Raw genomic sequence first — 21676 nt, forward strand, 5'->3', positions numbered from 1 at the left:
CCTGCAGTGGACACACTGCATGAGCAACAAAACTTCTGACTGTTTAAAAGGATATTTATAGCCATAATATTATCCTCCTTTTCCTGATTGTGAGCCCTGTCTCAGTGAGTGTTCCTGCCACCCCCACACAGATTCAAATGAAATGCCTGGGAGGCATTATCCTCTCACTTTCTTCTGACTTTGTTTATTAATTCTACCTACCTAATATTTCATAAATTATTTATCATAATTTGACATTCACTCAGGTTCTCTTTCTGTCTACTACTGCCCTAGCTTTATGCCCCTTAAACATTTTCATTTACATTGTATCAGACTGCCTCTCAAAGAGATAGTCAATTCTCAAGGATATAAAGTGCACAGAGGGAGCATCCCTTATACCAAATCAACCAGTCCCAACTTTACAGCCTCAACCACCGACCTAGCACATATTTCCCATTTTCTAAATAAAGGGGGTGGGGGGGTACCAAGTAACTAAGAAACATCCCCACTGCTTAAAGCTGCTGGCATTTTAGAACTAGCCAATCCCATTTGTCCTGCCTTGCCTTTCATGGAGTCTCTTCCAGCGAAGCTCTCAGCTCAAGCTTCCTTGTAGCCCATGCTGCTATCTCATTCCTGTCAGCTTTCTTTGGGAAACACAAATATTAAAAAGCTTCACCCGCGGATCCCGGCCCGCGGCAGCTCTCTGCTCCCAAACCCCGTGGGAGAGAGACCTCACCGCCTGATCAGGTGGGCACTCCTGAGGCTGCAGAGCGGAGGAGACCACCAACACTGCCCACCCCTGCCCACATCCCTGGCCCAAGAGGCAACTGTATAAGGCCTCTGGGTTCCCGTAGGGGAGGGCCCAGGAGCGGCAGGACCCCTGCGCCTGAGACACTGCCGGAACCTGAAGGAAACAGACCGGATAAACAGTTCTCTGCACCCAAATCCCGTGGGAGGGAGAGCTAAACCTTCAGAGAGGCAGACACGCCTGGGAAACCAGAAGAGACTGCACTCTGTGCACATCCAGACGCCAGAGGAAAACACCAAACGTCATCTGGAACCCTGGTGCACGGAGGCTCCCGGAAAGAGCGGCGCAGATCTTCCCGGTTGCTGCCACCGCCAAGAGGACTTAGGCAGTACCCCACAAGCAAACTTGAGCCTTGGAACCACAGGTAGGACCAACTTTTCCCCTGCAAGAAACCTGCCTGGTGAACTCAAGACACAGGCCCACAGGAACAGCTGAAGACCTGTAGAGAGGAAAAACTACACGCCCGAAAGCAGAACACTCTGTCCCCATAACTGGCTGAAAGAAAACAGGAAAACAGGTCTACAGCACTCCTGACACACAGGCTTATAGGACAGTCTAGCCACGGTCAGAAATAGCAGAACAAAGTAACACTAGAGATAATCTGATGGCGAGAGGCAAGCGCAGGAACCCAAGCAACAGAAAGCAAGACTACATGGCATCATCGGAGCCCAATTCTCCCACCAAAGCAAACACGGAATATCTAAACACACCAGAAAAGCAAGATCTAGTTTCAAAATCATATTTGATCATGATGCTGGAGGACTTCAAGAAAGACATAAAGAACTCCCTTAGAGAACAAGTAGAAGTCTACAGAGAGGAATCGCAAAAATCCCTGAAAGAATTCCAGGAAAACACAATCAAACAGTTGAAGGAATTAAAAATGGAAATAGAAGCAATCAAGAAAGAACATATGGAAACAACCCTGGACATAGAAAATCAAAAGAAAAGACAAGGAGCTGTAGATACAAGCTTCACCAACAGAATACAAGAGATGGAAGAGAGAATCTCGGGAGCAGAAGATTCCATAGAAATCATTGACTCAACTGTCAAAGATAATGTAAAGCAGAAAAAGCTACTGGTCCAAAACATACAGGAAATCCAGGACTCAATGAGAAGATCAAACCTAAGGATAATAGGTATAGAAGAGAGTGAAGACTCCCAGCTCAAAGGACCAGTAAATATCTTCAACAAAATCATAGAAGAAAACTTCCCTAACCTAAAAAAAGAGATACCCATAGGCATACAAGAAGCCTACAGAACTCCAAATAGATTGGACCAGAAAAGAAACACCTCCCGTCACATAATTGTCAAAACACCAAACGCACAAAATAAAGAAAGAATATTAAAAGCAGTAAGGGAAAAAGGTCAAGTAACATATAAAGGCAGACCTATCAGAATCACACCAGACTTTTCGCCAGAAACTATGAAGGCCAGAAGATCCTGGACTGATGTCATACAGACCCTAAGAGAACACAAATGCCAGCCCAGGTTACTGTATCCTGCAAAACTCTCAATTAACATAGATGGAGAAACCAAGATATTCCATGACAAAACCAAATTTACACAATATCTTTTTACAAATCCAGCACTACAAAGGATAATAAAGGGTAAAGCCCAACATAAGGAGGCAAGCTATACCCTAGAAGAAGCAAGAAACTAATCATCTTGGCAACAAAACAAAGAGAAGAAAAGCACACAAACATAACCTCACATTCAAATATGAATATAACAGGAAGCAATAATCACTATTCCTTAATATCTCTCAACATCAATGGCCTCAACTCCCCAATAAAAAGACATAGATTAACAAACTGGATACGCAATGAGGACCCTGCATTCTGCTGCATACAGGAAACACACCTCAGAGACAAAGACAGACACTACCTCAGAGTGAAAGGCTGGAAAACAACTTTCCAAGCAAATGGTCGGAAGAAGCAAGCTGGAGTAGCCATTCTAATACCAAATAAAATCAATTTTCAATTAAAAGTCATCAAAAAAGATAAGGAAGGACACTTCATATTCATCAAAGGAAAAATCCACCAAGATGAACCCTCAATCCTCATCTTCGGTTGGTTTATATACAAGTGTGCAATTTCTAGGCTTGAAAGTAAAATGATGCTATCTGGTGCTGGATAGAGGAGCCTTATTTTTTATTATGGCAGCTTGCTATTTTTGTAACATGGTGATTTGGTTGAACACAATAAAGTACAGTAGTAACTGATCTCCCCTTCTTCCTGGATGAGTGAGGAGATGATTAAATGTTGATGTCAGCATCCTTGAGCATATTCAGATGAGCTTCTGCTTCTGTTGAAAAGGATGCCGTGTTTGATTGTGGTCCGAAGCTTTGAAGCACTACTTGGCATCTCCTTCCTTGGAGGTCTCACTGTTTAAACATAACAGATTTGATAGCTTGTTGGTAAGGTGAGGTCCAGCTTGTCTCCACTAGGTCATCTTCATGTGAATCCGGAGGTTATACGGTTTTGTTCTAGGGATATTTCACTTTTTTAATAACTGTTTTAGCTGACATTCATGGAGAGAATGAATCCTTAGAACTGTGCCACTAGTGAAAGAAATCCTGTCTAGAGTATGTTTCTTTACAAAGCTGTGTCACACCATCCTTTGGGCCCTCTGCTGGAAAAGTAGAATCAAGTCTCAAATAATGCCTTTTAAATTGTATCCTCTAGTATTATAGATGTAGGACAGTACTGTATCATACCTCTGTGGATGTAAAATAGCTTGTACCTGCTTTATGATACGTAGTAGTGACCGTGCTTTATCAGAGCTGTTTTTAATGATGTTGCTCAGAATGTTTTCTTTCCAGATGATGATTGAGAAGCTAATTTAAAAAAAAAATGGTGCCAGGTACCATAAGAGTAACAGAACTGTGCTGTTTTCTCAGGTTGTGTTTTTTTACTTTTTTTTTTTTTTTAATGGAGTGTGATGGAGTGTGCTTGATGTCTCTACAGTTTTGTTCAGATGACTGCAGAACCTGGAAAAGCTGTTGCTGCTGTTGATGCATAACACACTGCTATTATGGTCTTTTTATATAAATATAAATATATATATACAGATATATAATTTGAATTTTTTGAAACTTTAGCTGTGCTGTCATCTTTGGAAAAAAGTATCCCCGTTTACTATGTTGAGTTGGCACTATACAGAAATTAACAGCCATATTGGTCTAGAAATGTTGAACTTAAGTTTTTTCCATTTGTACAGGGGTAACACACTGTATTAAATATGTAAGGTCTTAAAAAAAAAAAAACTTCAGACAATGTATCAGCATCTCTGTGCTGTCTCTTAGTCTCTAACATAGAGCAAAAGCCTATGGACTCAATTCAAATGGGACACATAGAAAACAGTAAAAGAGATTAACTAAATGGAGACAATTATAATTAGGACTCGCCATAGAATTTGGTGAGCAGTTCTACCTCTAATTGTAGTACTGGGGTTAAGTCCAGTGCTGACCACAGGCTAAGTACATGATTTATCAAGCTGCATACCAGCCCAGCCCACCCAAAATTATCTTAACCAACATGTTAAGTATATTCAATCCATTCAGAAGACAAATGCAAAGAAATCAGAGGAGGTAAATTTAAATTAGAAAACTGTTGGGGTACATTTAAAACCAAAATATCTGACTGTCCCTGATATCAACAACTTGTACAGAGCTGGGTATCCCTCCTGTGATGCTCTCATTTCCCAAAATTGAGCAAATGCGGAGTCCCAACAGCATTAATCACTCCTATGCTTGGCTTCCTCTACCACTGAGGATATCTTAGATCCAACCTAAAGCACACACACACACTTTGGAAGACAGTTTGGTAGCATCATACAAAACTAAACATTGCTTTATGATATGACCAAAAGTCATTCTCTTACTGTGCACACTATGAGATGAAGCTGAGATTCACCCTGAACTCTGCACCGGAAGGTTTAGGTTTAAAATGGTCACATAAGTAAGTTTAAAAGAACACTAGACAAATGACCTAGTCTAGAACATACACACAATGGGGTGTTACACAATAATAAAGCAGATAAGGTTCATTAAACCATGACATGAAACTGTCCAGACTATATTGTGAAGTCAGAATAAGCAATCTGAAAAAACCCACACTGCGAATTCAATTACATGGCATCCAGGAGAGATAAAAGTACAAAAGACAGGAGGAAAACCAATGGATGCCAAAACTCCAAGGACAGTGAAGGAAAGATGAAAGAGGAAACATGGGGCTTTTTGCAGTTGGGAAGCTATTCTATATATGATAATATAAATACAGTGTATACACATGTCAAAACTCACAGGGCTATAGAACACTGAGCATAAAGCTTAACACTGATATTCATCAAATCATGATGTTTTGGTAGCTGAAGGACTACATATAAGATAGTGGCTCATTAGAGTATATTATCTAGTGATATCATTCTGGTTGTGATTTATATATTAATATTTAACACTGATATAATAATGGAGGAAACCACTGAGGTGGTATATTAGAATTCTCAATACAGTCTCTTTTCCTACAAGCCTAGTACTATAATAAAAAAAAAAAAACCAAAACCCTCATCAAACGAAGTTCTCTTTGAAACAAATAGAGACTATTACATAAAACCACATAGATCAAAATACTGAGAACAAGAGATTAATCATGTGATACCCATTCCCAACTGATATATCTAGAGCACAACTCCTTGACCTAATGCTCAGGAATCATTATATAAAAAGAGGGTATGGGAAGGGGTAAGCACCAGAAATAGAAAGGTCATTGTGAGATTGTGTCTCCTAGAAATGCCAGGGAGACAACATTCATCAAGTCTCAGCGATATGGCTGCCTAACATGACCTGAACAATGACAACACCAATCAATGAACGTGATCACACAGCAGAGGGCAAGCATGGGGGTCTTCCCCCTAGCAAAAGAACTATGGGCAAGGACTGGGAATGCCTAAAATGGGAGAGTAGTCTTGTCCAAGAAGACTTCCCCAATCGGTTATCCAACATCAAGTGGTCAGCCTGTCAGTCCAGAAATCATATACATACAGACTGAGCTGTGTGTGTGTGTGTGTGTGTGTGTGTGTGTGTGTGTGTGTGTGTGTGTGTGTGAGTGTGTGTGTGTGTGCAGTTTCACACATTTAACAGTAAGAGAAAGAGAAGGCATGGATTTGAAAGACAGCAAGAGGGGCGAGGGGTGTGTGGGAGAAAAGGGGAATTAATGTATCTGTATTACAATTTCAAATGAATAAATTTATTAAATGAATACATAATCTATTACAAAATGGGTATAGTAGTGCACACCTTCAATTCCAGCATTTGGGAGGCAGAGGCTAAGAGATCTCTGCGAATTTGAAAATGGCCTGATCTACATAGCAAGTTCTAGGGCACTCTGAGCTACACAGTGAGACCCTGTCTCAAAAAATAAAACCAAAAACTTATTAGTAAGAAGACAAAACCAAAACAGGTTCAGAAGCCATGGCAGGGATAAGAAATGTCTGTCACTATTTCTGTAAAAGCTGCACTGTATGTCAAAAGAGTCCTCTGTAATCCGTAAGCCAAGTCCACTATAGCCAATATGACACAGAGGTGGACACCAGCATTCTTGAGGAGATAGGTAATCTTAATAGCCAAATACAAGAAAGTTAATTTGATCCCAAGAGATCCAAAACATCCCACTGAGAAAGTTAAGACAACAGGAGAGAGTACCTGTTGCTGTGGAATTCCCACACCATTCCTGCACACATGCTCGCCTGTCTGCAGTACTCTGTAGTGAGCTCCTTTTTCCAGGCACCTATTGATGACTTGTCTGTCTCACAGGCAAGCTCTGACTTAGTCAGGTTTTGAACCAATATTAAGAACATAGACTGTCAACTTTATTGTCTGTCTACCTTCAATTATTATTATCTGCTGTATAGGTTTTTTTTTAAGATTTAATTTTATGCATATGAGTGTTTTGTCTGTGTATATGTGTGTACCTGATATCCACAAAGCCAAGGACACTGGATAGCCCTGTAACTAAGGGAAGTTGTAAGTCATTATGTGGAATGGTGGGAACTGAACCTGGATCCTCTTCAAGGAAAGCAAGTGTGTGCTCTAATGGCTGCATCATCTCTCCAGGCTGTGCCATATGGTTTTATATATTCTACCACAGCTACTGGACCACCCCCAGATTAATGCTTTAGTGTGTGCTGTTCTCAACAGCCATTTGCACCACTGCTGCCATTCACAGCCTCAGATTCTACAGAATTTACCAGTGAAATCTCCTTTTTGAAAGAAGAAAGCCAAGTTCTAAGTCTTTATGGTTATGGCTCGGCCTGGTAGTTTGTCTTCAACACAACAGGATACAGTTATGGCAACCAGGGCAATGAACTGTAATTAACTGATTAACAGATTCATATTGAAGTCAGTAACTGGCCTCAGACAGCAAATGTTAACAGAAATCTATCAGAAACTCATGAGAGTACATGAGTATCTACCATACCTTTGATTAGTGTGGGGGAAAATAAAACCTTAGGGGACTTCCATCTGACCCTGAAAAGCAAGTCAGCAAAAAAAGAAGGTGAAGCTTAAGGTGTGTGAGCACACATGAAAACAAAAACAGAGACAAAACTTTTCTTGCCATGTTTACACAGGACAGAAAAAAACAAGAACACAAGCCTACTTGTACTGGTTTTTCAATAGCAAAGACAGCAGCCCCTTAGGCAAAAAACAAAACAAAACAAAACAATGACAAGACATGAGGTAAAATACACTTCTGTTTTCTTACCTGCTGTGTTCCATCTGCACTTACAATAGGGGCAGACAGAAGAGAGATGTCGCTACTTAAAATCTGAGCTGTGTCTAGCAAAGGCGGGTGTTCTGCCATCATCAATAAGGCATCAATACACCGGAAAGCCCTCCAACTCTGCAAAACAAAAAGATATAACCACTGAAGTAACATCCAGAATACACATTCAAATACAGTCAGGAACTGTCTCACTAACAAACCAACTGTCCAACAAACCAAAAGGATCTCCTGACTGCTTTTTTCAATCAACTATTTGAGAAAATGTATTTCATACAACCTTAACCTAATGCTAATACCAGAAACTCTACTTAAAACAACTGCATCTTCACCCTTCCATTCCTGGATAGGGATTGTTTAATTTAACCATCACTATTTAATCTACACCCTGTGAAAGACATCAAACTAAAATGGCTGAATGAGGTAACTCTACCTCTGACATTTTTCTTTGACCTGATAAGGTTAAATTACGAAGACTCAATCTCCTTCATCATCCTGTTTGCCTTGAGGCACTATATAAAAGGAATCATGATTTTCTACTGAATCGTCATACAAAGTAACACAGTTTAAGAGGGGAGGTTTGGGGGACTTGTTCAGGATCAGGGCAAGAGCCTTCAAGTTTTAAGTTTTAAGCACTTCCGGAATCCACTCATCTGCTCTAAGAACAACTATATAGCAAAATGAATCTTATCTTAATGAAAGGGTGTACTAGCACTCATACAGCAAAATGGGATAGTAGAGGATTAGTTTATACTGCACAAACCAATAAACATCAACAAACTGAGCAAAGGAAACACAGTCATGCATGCTACTAAATCTATGCTGAGCTTTATGGAATCATTTTTGGATGCCTATCACATTCACCAATTCAGTGCTGAGGATCAAGCATTCAATTTTCAATGATGAAATTGAATGAGTCTCCAGGAGCTCTGATACACCTGAGAGCAGCGGTAAGACCACCAATTCTGCTCCACAGGACCCACTTGGAGCCCTCAGGACACAGGAACCCAGAAGTCTGGGACAGGATCTTTCTGGTTTCTCCCTATACCCTGAGCTGCACCAGTCCAACAGCTCTCTGTACCCAAATTCCCTGGGAAGAGAGAGACTCTCTCAGAAGTAAGGACTCAGGGAAGACCACTACTTCTGCTCACATACCTGGCCCAAGAGGAACCCACCTGGAGTCCTCCAGACACAGGAACCTAGGAGCAATCTGGGACAGGATCCTTCCTGAAACTGATCCTGTGACACAGCTCTCTGTGCCCAGATTCTCCAGGAGTGCTGACACACAGGCTTACAGGAGGGTCAAGCCATGTCACAGAGAGCAAGAGCAGCTAACACCAAAGATAACCAGATGGCGAGAGGCAAGCACAGGAAACTAAGCAACAGAAACCAAGACTGCTTGGCATCATCAGAGCCCAGTTCTCCTACCAAAGCAAAATACTGGATATCCCAACACACTTGAAAAGCAAGATGTGGAAATTTCATCACCCCACACTCATCAATGGACAGATCATGGAAACAGTAACTAAACAGAGACACAGAGAAACTAACAAAAGTTATGAACCAAATGAATATAACACATCTATAGAACATTTCATCCTAAAATAAAACAAGATACCTTCTTCTCAGCACCTCATGGCACCTTTTCTAAAGCTGACCATATAATCAGTCACAAAACAGGCCTCAACAGATACAAGAAGATAGAAATAATCCCAGGCATCCTATCAGATCACCATGGGATGGCTGGTCTTGAATAACAACAAAAACGACAGGAAGTCGAAATACACATTAAGTTGAACAACACTTTAGTCAGTGATAACTTGATCAAAGAAGAAAGAAAGAAAGAAATTAAAGACTTTTTACAATTTAATGAAAATGAAGGTACAACATACCCAAACTTATGGAACACAATGAAAGCTATGCTAAGAGGAAAACTCATAGCTCTGTGTACCTGCAAAAATAAACAGGAAAGAGCATAAATCAGCAGCTTGACAGCACATCTAAAAGCTTTAGAACAAAAAGAAGCAAATACACCTTAAGAGGAGTAGACATCAGGAAAGAATCAAACTCAGGACTGAAATCAACCAAGGAGAAACAAACAGAACTATACAAAGAATCAACAACACTAGTAGCCGGTTCTTTGAGAAAAATCAACAAGATAGATAAACCCTTAGCCAGACTAACCAGAGGGAAAAGAAGAAAAGAATTAACAAAATCAGAAATGAAAAGGGAGACATAGGAAGGGATATGAAGGCAAAGTTTAGAGCAAAGACTGAAGGAACAGCCTTTCAGAGCCTGCCCCACATGTGGCCTATGTACATACAGCCACAAAAACTAGATGAGATTGATGAAACTAAGAAGTGCATGCTGACAGGAACCGGATATAGTTCTCTCATGAGAGACACAACCAAAGCATGTCAAATATAGAGGTAAATGCTAGCAGCAAACCACTGAACTTAAAACGGGACCCCCTTTGGGGGAAATAGAGAAAGGACTAAAAGAGCTGAAGGGGCTTGCAACCTCATAAGAACAACAATGCCAACCAACCAGAGCTCCAGGGACTAAACCACTACCCAAAGACTATACATGGACAGACCCAGGGCTCCAACTGCACATGTAGCAGAGAATAGCCTTGTTGGGGCACCAGTGGAATGGGAAGGCCTTGGTCCTGCCAAGGTTGGACCCCCAGTGCAGAGAAATAACGGGAGGGGGATGATAAGGCGAGGAGCACCCTTATCGGGGAGGAGGAGGAGATAGGGGACTTATGGACAGGAAACCAGGAAAGGGAATAACATTTGAAATGTAAATAAAGAAATATACCCAATTTAAAAAAAAATGAAAAGAGAGACTTAACAATCTGAAGAAATTCAAAATATCATCAGACCCTACTACATAAGCCTATTATTTAACAAAACTGGAAAATCTGGATGAAATGGACAATGTTCTAGACAGATACCAGGTACCAAAGTTAAATCAGGATCAGATAAACTAAACAATCCCATAACTCCTAAAGAGTAGAAACAGTTATTAAAAGTCTCCCAACCATAAAAAGCCCAGGACCAGAAGGGTTTACTGCAGCATTCTACCAGACCGTCACATAAGACCTAATACCAATACTGCCCGAATTATTCCACAAAAGAGAAACAAAAGGAATACTACCTAATTCCTTCAATGAACCTACAATTACACTTATACCTATACCACACAAAAACCCAACAAAGAAAGAGGACTTCAGACCAATTTCCCTTATGAGTATCAATGCAAAAATACTCAATAAAATTCTAAAAAACTGAATCCAAGAACATATCAAAATGATCATCCATCATGATCAAGTAGGCTTCATCCCAGGGATACAGGGATGGTTCAATATACAGAAATCCATCAACATAATCCACTAGGGAAACAAAAATGAAAAAAAGATGAAAGAAAAAAATGATCATCTCATTAGATACTTAGACAGCATTTGGCAAAATTCAACACCCCTTCATGTTAAAAGTCTTGGAAAGATCAGGAATTCAAGGACCATACCTAAACATTGTAAAAGTAATATACAGCAAACCAGTAGCCGATATCAAACTAAATGGAGAAAAACTTGAAAGAATACCACTAAAATCAAGCACAAGACTGCTTACTCTCTCCCTACTTATTCAATATAGTACTCAAAGTCCCAGTCAGAGCAATCAGACAACAAAAGGAGGTCAAAGGGATACAAGTTGGAAAGGAAGAAGTCAAAATATCACTATTTGCAGATGATATGATAGTATATTTAAGTGACCCCAAAGTTCCACCAGAGAACTCCTATAGCTGATAAACAACTTCAGCAAAGTGGGTGGATATAAAATTAACACAAACAAATCAGTAGCCTTCCTCTATTCAAAAGGATAAACAGGCTGAGAAAGAAATTAGGGAAACTACATCCTTCACAATAGTCACGAAGTAACATAAAATACCTCAGTGTAACTCTAACCAAGCAAGTAAAGACTTGTATGACAAGAGCTTCAAGTCTCTGAAGAAAGAAACTGAAGATCTCAGATGAAAAGATCTCCCATGCTCATGGATTAGCAGGATTAATATAGTAAAAATGGCCATTTTGCCAAAAGCAATCTACAAATTCAATGCAATCCCCATCAAAATTCCAACTCAATTCTTCATAGATAGAGAAGAAAACTATCCTCAACAATAATAAAAAAAAAAAAAAAAAAAAAACTTCTGGGCAAATCACCATCCATCCCTGACCTCAAGCTTTATTACAGAGCAATAGTCATAAAAACTCTATGATAATAGTATAGAGACAAGCAGGTAGATCAATGGAATAGAATCGAAGAGTCAGAAATAAAGCCACATACATATGGTCACTTGATTTTTGACAAAGGAGCTAAAACTATCCAGTGAAAAAAAGATAGCATTTTCAACAAATGGTGCTAGTTCAAGTGGAGGTCAGCACATGTAGAAGAAAGTTAATCTATCCATTTTTAATTGCCCTGTATGAAGCTCGAGTCCAAGTGGATCAAGACCTCCACATAAAACCAGATACACTCAAGCTAATAGAAGAGAAAGGGAGAAGAACCTCGAACACCTGGGCACTGGGGAAGTTTTCCTGGACAGAACAACAATGGCTTATGCTCTAAGGTCAAGAATCGACAAACGGGACCTCATAAAACTGCAAAGCTTCTGTAAAGCAATGGACACTGTCATTAGGACAAAACGGCAACCAACAGATTGGGAAAGATCTTTACCAATCCTACATTTAATAGAGAGCTAATATCCAATATCTACAAAGAACTCAAGAAGTTAGACTCCAGAGAATGAAATAACCCTATTTCTAAAAAATGGGGTACAGAGCTAAACAAAGAATTCTCAACTGAGGGATAAGGAATGGCTGAGAAGTACCTAAAGAAATGTTCAACATCTTTAGTCATAAGGGAAATGCAAATCAAAACAACCCTGAGATTTCACCTCACACCAGTCAGAATGACTAAGATCAAAAACTCAGGTGACAGCAGATGTTGGCAAGGATGTGGAGAAAGAGGAACACTCCTCCATTGTTGGTGGGATTGCAGACTGGTACAACCATTCTGGAAATCACTCTGGAAGGTCCTCAGAAGAGTGAAAATAGTACTACCTGAGGACCCAGCTATACCTCTCTTGGGCATATACACAAAAGATGCCCCAACATACAACAAAGACACGTGCTCTACTATGTTCATAGCAGTCTTATTTACAGTAGCCAGAACCTGGAAAGAACCAGATGCCCTTCAACAGAGGAATGGATACAGAAAATGTGGTACATCTACACAATAGAGTTCTACTCAGCTATTAAAAACAATTATTTATGAAATTCATAGGCAAATGGATGGAACTAGAAAATATCATCCTGAGTTAACCCAATCACAAAAAAAAAAAAAAAAAAAAAAAAACCCACACACATGGTATGCAGTCATTGATAAGTGGATATTAGCACAAAAGCTCGGATTACTCAAGATACAATCCACAGACCACATGGAGTTCAAGAAGAAGGACAACCAAACTGTGAATGCTTTAGTCCTTATAAGGGGGGACAAAAATATTCATAGGAGGTGATATGGAGACAAAGTTTGAAGCAGAAGGAATGGCCATTCAGAGCCTGCCACACCTGGGGATCCAACCCATATACATATAGCATCAAACCCAGACAACACTGCTTTGCCAAGAAGTGCATGCTGACATGCATAGCTGTCTCCTTACAAGTTCAGTCAGAGCAGCACAAATACAGAAAGGAATGCTTACAGCCAACCATTGAACTGAGAACAGGGTCACCACTGGATGAGTTAGAGAAAGGACTGAAGGAGCTGAAGGGGTTTGCAACCCCATAATAACAACAATACCAACCAACCAGAGCTCGCTGGAACTAAACTATCAGTGAAAGTACACATGGACAGGCCCATGGCTCCAGCTGCATATGTAGCAGAGGATGGCCTTGCTGGGCACCAATAGGAGAAGCCCTTGGTCCTGCCAACGCTGGACCCCCCAGTGTATGGAAATGTCAGGGCGGGGAGGTGGGAAATCGAGGTGTGGGTTGTTGGGTCAGGGAACACCCTCATAGAAGAAGGCGGGGGGGGGGGGTATGCTTGAGAAATTAGGAAAGGGGATAACATTTGAAACGTAAATAGAAAAATATCCAATAAAATGTGTAAAAATTAAAATGTTGACTCTCCACAGGAACTTTTATAGAAGTTGGCTCAACTGGAAAACAATTTTCTGTTTAGATATATTAGAAACTGTAGAGCCTTTTAAAAAATACATTCAACATAGGTACTTATTGATGATTTCATATTAAAAATGCTAAGAGAACACTGTATATGATTAGCTCTCTCATGAAAAGGCATGCCGCTTAAACAGTGTTTATATTTATACAACATACACATGCATATGAACAAATTAACTTCTGCCATAATGTGCATTGCTAAATTAAAGACTGATAAAACTCAATACTTTGAATCATATCAAATAATTTTCTGTGGAATTTACAAAGAATTTTAAGGCAGCAAAGAATCTTTGTGTTATTTTGACTCTTGCAAGTCTCACAATTTTGTAAGAGAAAACATTTCCAGGAAGTAAATTCACAATCAAAGAGAGACTGTGTAAGTACTTCATCTTTGCTCCCTTCCTCTCTTTCTTCCTTCACCCCCTCCCTCCCCTTTTCCTTGTTATAACAGCAATCAACTTTTATTTCATTAACAGACAGCCTCTCAATGTCCTGCAGGCTAGACTCCAATCCTCCTCTGCTGTGGTACCCTGGGTGCCGGAGGCCACAAGCACAAGTCTTCCTCATCCTCACTGAACTTAGAATGGCATATGATTGTGTGGGCACCCTTAAGAGAAGAAAAACCTGTGTAACACAATGTCAAGTGGCATTGAAACTATGCAGTAACCAACAAAATCCTACAATCATTTTTAAAATAATTCTAGTATCTATCAAAGTTTGTTTCTCATGCTAGGGTTTGAAGCCAGGTCCTTGCCCAAGTGAGGCAGGCACTACCATTTATTTCTACAGTCCTCTCTACCAAAGGTGGGCAAATGCATATAGTGGATGCTGTTTATGCTCTACTACAAAGACTAACAACAGATGCCCCAAAGTAATGCATGCACATATAGACCAACACACAAGTAAGTATATGAGTTTATAGCATAGCAACATGATTTGTTAATAGTCCTTTAAAACCATAGACAACCTAATGTCCCTTAGAAATCAACCAATCTATTCAGTAACTATATAAACCAAAGAAAATCAATAAATTGCCAATTCAGAGAACAAGGAGTAAAATTTCTCAAACACAATATGAGTAACAAACGAAGAGAATACATATGTTCAACTTTGTAGAAAGTTTAAATACAATTTATTGTTAAAAAATCAGCACACTGGTTGCCTTTGAGGAGTTAAGGATAGAGGCATGAAACAGTTTCTGGGATGCTGACTCTGTTCTGTGTCTTCAGTTAAATGAGTCACAACTACTAAATTACAAGCCCTACATGTTGATCTTTCATGTATTGTTCTGTACATATTTTCAAAAAAATACTGTTTGAAAATTAAAAGACCACATCATCTCAAATCATCTAGTAAAACCATTCAATAAATGCAATACTCATTCATGGAAAAAAAAAAACCTCAGAACACAAGAAAAAATAAAAGGCTACACATGAAAAACCTCTTTCAAGTTATTTCATGTGCTTTGACCATAATTACTCCCTATACCGTCTCCCTACATTCCCCCCTTTTCCTACAGGTATTCTTCCTCTTCCTCTCCATGTGTCTCTTCTGCTTTCATGCCCTTCACTCATGCACGTGTGTTCACATACTTGGTATATACATAATATCACACACATACATATATGTTTTTGTTGTTCCACAAGTGAGAGAAAATAATATTTGTCATTCTGAGTCTGGCATATATTGTGCAATATGATGAATATCCAACCAACCATTTCTTTTTTTATTGGATTTTTTTTTATTTATCTATATTTGAAATGTTATGTACCCTTTTCGGGTTTCTCGGTTTCCCATCCATAAACCCCCATCCCATCCACCCTCCCCTTCTTCTATGAGGGTGTCCCCCAACCCATCCACCCACACCTTCCCGCCAACCAACCATTTAATTACTTGTATTGTTCTTTTTACTTCCATTTTATAATTTCTTGCCTAATCTCTGCTATCTTTCCATTCGCTAACTTTAGATTTAATTTGTTCTTATTTTTCTAAGATCTTGAGATGCAAAACTAAATTGATGCTGGAGCTGGAGAAAACTCAAGGGTCAAGAAAGCTGACTGTTCTTACTGAAGATGCAAATTCAGTTCTCAGCTCCCACATGGTGGCTCACAATGGTCATCATTTTAGCTTCAGGAGAGCTGGCACCCTCTTCTGACCTCTATAAGCACCAGGAATGCACATGGTACACATACACATGCCTGCAGTTAAGCACTCATACACATAAAACAGAATTTTTTTAAATGTTAAATTACTTTGTATGTCTCAGATTTCTTTAATGTACGAATGTCTAGCTATAAACTTGTCTTTGAAATGTTTTCATTAGGAGCTAGGGCATGGGTCAGTGGGTAACATGCTTGTTGAACAAGCATATGGTCATGGGTTTAAATCCCCAGCACCCACCTGAAAACCAAGCATGGCAATTTGTCAGTAACCTTGACACTGGGGAACAAAGACAAGTAGATGCAGATCCCAGTAGTTCCCTGGTTAACCAATTTGGCAAAAACAGCTAGTTGAGGTTCAGTGAGATCCTGTCTTGAAAACTAAGGTCAGGAGACAAGGTAAGGGAAGGTAAGGAAGGACACTGGATACCTGCCTCCAGACCCCAGTTGCATACTCATGAACAAGTACAACTGCACACATATACAGACCCACCCACACATAACCAGAGGAATGCTTTCATTGGCTCCATAGGTTTTTATATCTTGTGGCTTGTTTTTTTCATTCAATTATAGGATTTTTTTTAATTTTCCTTATTTTTTAAATGATTCATGCAGTACTGTGCTGCTCCATGATTCTGTGTACATTCAGTAATTTTTCATGCTGTTGATTACTAGCTTTATTAAACTGTAATCAGTTAAAGCACAAGAAAGTATTTCAATTTTCTTATATTCTTTAGATTTTCTTTGTGCTCTAAAATATGACCCTTTTCAAAAAATGTTCCATGAGCATCTGAGAAAAAATGTATATTCTGCAATGCTTGGGTACAATATTCTGTTGATGTCTGTTAAGTCCATTTGATCTATAATATCACTTAACTCTATTTCTTTGTTGATATTTTTGTCTGTTTGCGTGAATGGCCTACCAATTAGAGTAAGAAACTCAAGTAACTACTGCCATGGTACTGAGGTCAATCTGTGCCTTTATAGCTCAATAGTGTTTGCCTTATGAAATAGGGTATATTCATACTCAGGAGCTGTACATTTAGAATTGAAGTATCTGTCATCTTGAGGAACTGTCCCCTTAAATAACATGACTGTCTTTATCACAATTTTGGTTTGAAGTCTTTGTGCAGGAATATTATTTCCTATATCCACTTGCTTTCTAGGTGTATGTACTTACTTGGAATCTCTTTTTCCCTTTTAACCCAGGACTGTGCTTAGCGTTGACAGTTATGTGTGTTTCTGGTATACTACACATAGATGGGTCTGGTATACTATACATAGATGGGTCTGGTATACTACACATAGATGGGTCTGGGCTTCTTTGTTGTGGTTTTGTTGCTTGAGACAAGTCTATGTATCCCTGGCTGTCCTGAACTCAAAAAAGCTCTCCTGCTTCTGCCTCCTGAGTGATAGGGTTAAAAGTGTGAACTACCATAACTTGCTTGGGTCCAGTGTTTTAATCCAACCTACAGGTCATTATTTTCTAATTAGAAACTAGGAGCATTCAGTATTGAAAGGCATGCATTAACTCCTGTCATTTGGGTACTTTTTTTTTTTTTTGGTCATATCTAGTACTTTCCTAATCATTTGGTTATCAACCTAGTGGGACAGTCTCTCCATATAGCTTCATGAATGTTTCTCTCTCTATTCAGTGTATAATTCCCTTAAGTATCTTCCCTAATGCTTCATTAGTAGTCATGAGTTCCTTTATCATAGAAACTTTTCCCTTCTTTAATTATTAAGGATACCTTTGCTGAGTATAGTAAATCTTGGTTGGCCACTACTGTCTTTGAGACCTTGGTATTTATTATTCTAAAAGCTCATAACTTTTAGATCCTCTGTTGAGAAATCCACTGTTCTAGTTTCCTTTCCGCTACTGTAATAAAACACAAAGACAAAAGGCAACTTTCAGGAGGAAAAGACTTATTTGACTTATACTTCCAGGTCACTGAAAGAAGACATGGCAAAAACTCACTGGAACTTCAAGGCAGGATTGGTTGCTATTCCATGACCACAGCATTACCTCTAACCAGGACATTCACTTACAGCCAAGAAAGTATGCAGAAATCATGGAGACGTGCTACATGTTATTGCATTTGCTTGCTTTATCTCATGCTCGTGCATAATTAGTTTCCTTATATAGCCTAGAGGAACCACCTGCCTAGGGAATGGTATCACCCACTTTGGGCTGGGTCATTCTATGTCAGTTAACAATAAAGAAAATTCCTTAAAACATCCCACATATCTATTTGACCTAAGGAATGCTTCAACTGAGACTTTCCCCTCAGGTGAATTCTAGGCTGTGTCAAGTTGACGATTAAAGTTAATTAGGCTATCAACTGGCATCTTGACAGGTTTGCCTTTATATGTGACTAGTGCTTCTCTCAGACGGCTTTCAATAGTCTCTGTTCTGAATACTTACTGTCTTAAGCAGAGTACGATGTGGCATCTTCTTTTTTGATCTTATTTATTTGGTTTTCTAAATGCCGCCTACATCTGATAGCCACCTCATTCACTAGATTTGGAAATTTTCCCATACCTTTCTTGAATACATTGCCTCTGCCTTTTGCTCATTTTTCTTGTCCTATATCCATGATTTGTAAATTTGGACTTTTAATAGTTTCCCATGGGCCTCAGATCTTGTTCATGCTTCCTTATTTACTTCATTTTTGTCACTGAGTATTCTAATTCTCTTAGCTTGTTGTCTTCAAGTTCTAACACTAACTTCCATTTAATTCTACTACCAAGGTTCCCGACTAAGGTTTTTATTTCATTTATTGGTATTTTTATTTCCAATTTTTCAACTTTTCTTCAGTATTTGTACCTCTACTTAATTCCTCTTTCATATTCTACATTGACTTCCTTATTTCACCCTGCTGTTTGTAGTCACTAAATATAACAATAAGCTTATTCATATCCTCTTGGATTTCATTCAACATTCTTATAGTTATTCTTTTGAATACTTTGATTTTTCATCTAATTCATTCTCCCTGGAGTCAACTATTATGGAATTAGTAATTTTAAGAAGTCATGTTGCCTTCATTTGTGTGTGTGTGTGTGTGTGTGTGTGTGTGTGTGTGTGTGTGTGTGTGTTGCCATTTTGGCACTTGTCTCTGGGATTAAGTTGTTTGGATTTATTTTCAATCACACATATTCTTTAGTAAGGATTTACAATGTTCAAATGGAACCAGATTATAGTAAGGTGGTGATTTTATTTTTTCTGACAATGTTAATTTTTGACACATGTATTCAATCCATTTATAGTTCTAGCTAGAATAGTTATATAAGAAAGGAGGGAAAGAAAGGGATTTAAATTAATAGGAGGAAGTAAAATGATCCTTGCAGATACCATGTTATTTCTAGAAAATGTAAGGATTTCACAAAAGCTATGATTGTTTAAAAAAAATACCAAAACTGCAGGATATAAAATCAATATAGATAAATGAGTTGTGTTACTACACATTATCAATGGGTAATCTGAGAAAGAAATCAAAATTCAATTTACAACAGCACCAAAAAGAATAAAGATGGGGATGGGGATGCAGCTTCACAGGTAATCTTGCATGAGCCATGCAGGCCTGACACTGTCAATCACCACAATTCATAAAAGCCAGAAAGGGTAGCCCCATCTATAACCCCAGCATGCTTATGTTGAAATGGGAGGCAGAGTTAGGAATCATCTGGGAGCTCTTAGGCCAGTGGGCCTAGAGTATGGAGCACAGCACAGAAACAAGAAAAGCCCAACCTGACTCCTGAGCTATTCTCTGACCCCCACACATATACTATGGCATATGCATATGTGCACACATATAATAAACAAGCAAGCAAGCAAATAAGCACATGCTTAAAGAAACTTTGCCAAGGAGGTAAGACTTGTGCTCTGAAACTACAATATTTCACTGAAAAGGGTAAAAACCCAAATAAGGAAAAAAATGCCCTATGTTCATTTACTAAAAGATTTATTTTGAAGATTTCCAAACTCTTAAATGATCTGCAGATTCAGTGAAACAGCATTGTTTATGGGTATAGATCCTAAAATTCATATGGAACTTTAAAGGGCTGTAAATAACCAGAACAACTCTGAAGGAGAAGAGAGATGCAGGGTTCATGCCTCCTGCTCTCTAAACATATTAAAGAGCCATGTACTAATAACACATACAGTGCTGATATAGTAGAAGACAACTAGATAACTATAGACCTCAGAGATACTCTAACATACTGTCAAACAATCTCTGTGAGTGCTAAGACTACAAAATGGGAAAGGATATTTTCTTCAACAACAAGGTCATGAAACTGAGATATCCACACACAGAGTGAATTTGGACTCTTATAGCACATACAAAACTTACTAGGTTAAAGATTTAAATATAAAAATAAAAGCTATATAAATCTTAGACAAAAAATAAGCAGGAAAGGTTTATGACACTAGGTTTCTATATGTACATACATGGCAAAAGCAAACAGACATGGCAGTACATCAAACATAAATGTTTGCACATCAGAGGACTCTACCCTGAAACTGACAACTTTCAGAACAGTTTAAAAACTGCAAAAAACTGTCACAGTGAGGCAACTACAACAAAACGCAACACACTGGGTAACTCTATGACACTGCTCACAGTTTTGGAGGCTACAAAGTCAGATGATGTGCTAGCTATCTGGCTCTTTGAGGACCTGCTTCTTCCTCTTTCAAATGGCTAATCTTCATGTTTTCTCTATGAGGAAGAGGAAGTTCCTATGCCTCTCTTATAAGAACATTAATTTCATCATGGGAGCTCCACCTTTATGACCTCATCTTAGGTCTCATTATCTTCCCAAAGCCCTGCCTCCTGACATCATCACACTGAGGGTAAGACATTCAAATAAGAATTTTGGAGACACACATTCAAAACTTAACACTGCCATTACCTCTTCCCCAAATTCGTGTCTTTTTCATTCTGTCCCAATGGTCCCCAAAAGTCTTAATTTGTTTTCGCATCAATTCTAAAACTCAAAATTTCATATTAACATCACCTACATCAATCATTGGAAGAAACAACTTATTCCAACATAATTCCTTTTTTTTTTTTGAACTTGTAAACCCCTTTAAATTGTGTGCTTACAAAATATAATAATGGGGTACATATTGGTTAGAGGGTCCCCAAGGGGGAAAGAAAAATGTAATTCTAAAATCTAGCAGTACAAATACCATAAGGTCTAAAGGCATAATGACCTTTGGTCTAATGCTCTGTTTTCCAAACCTACTAGAATCACCCACGCACATAGCCTGACAAGGTGGCCCATCCCTTCTAGTAGTGTCAGAGCCCTAACAATAAGTCTCTGCCACTTGGTAGTGCATCTCGTCCTTTACAACCCACATGGCCAAGCATAATAGATGACATAATCTCAGGAGTTGAGAGGCTAACAAAGGGAGACTGCCATGAGTTTCAGCTACCTGACACACACAGTGAGCTCCAGAATACCCACAACTACAGAATAGGACTGCTTATTCAGGTCCAGATTTGCTTTCAGTCCCCAAGAGCCAACTGCCTTCTTCGGGCAGTTGCTTTATCCGGCCCTGCGAGAGCTTAGGTATTACTGGGAAAGATCATCTTAGGTGTCTGCTTTCTGGACACAGGGAAATGTGCCCATTGATTACTCCCTGGCCGACTTTAAAAGACACACGTCCCGATTTCTGAAGTGTGTCTTCCATCTTAGCTCTTTG

The 21676-nt window shown here is 39.1% G+C and overlaps 1 protein-coding gene across 11 annotated transcripts in view; it reads right to left on the reverse strand.

Annotated features, from left to right (window-relative positions):
• Positions 1-21676, reverse strand: part of Fndc3a (fibronectin type III domain containing 3a) — a 180430-nt gene that overhangs the window by 137839 nt on the left and 20915 nt on the right. For 5 of the 11 annotated variants that reach the window (XM_087585799.1, XM_087585796.1, NM_001412039.1 and 2 more), the window contains 1 exon segment: positions 7549-7686. The exons of 1 other annotated variant lie outside the window; for it this stretch is intronic. In XM_087585799.1, coding sequence (XP_087441925.1) covers positions 7549-7650 — 102 coding nt within the window. In that variant the 5' untranslated portion in view covers positions 7651-7686. 11 annotated transcript variants of the gene reach the window in all.

This window comes from Rattus norvegicus, chromosome 15 (genome assembly GCF_021556685.1).
Source record: "Rattus norvegicus strain SHRSP/BbbUtx chromosome 15, alternate assembly SHRSP_T2T, whole genome shotgun sequence".
NCBI lineage: Eukaryota > Metazoa > Chordata > Mammalia > Rodentia > Muridae > Rattus > Rattus norvegicus.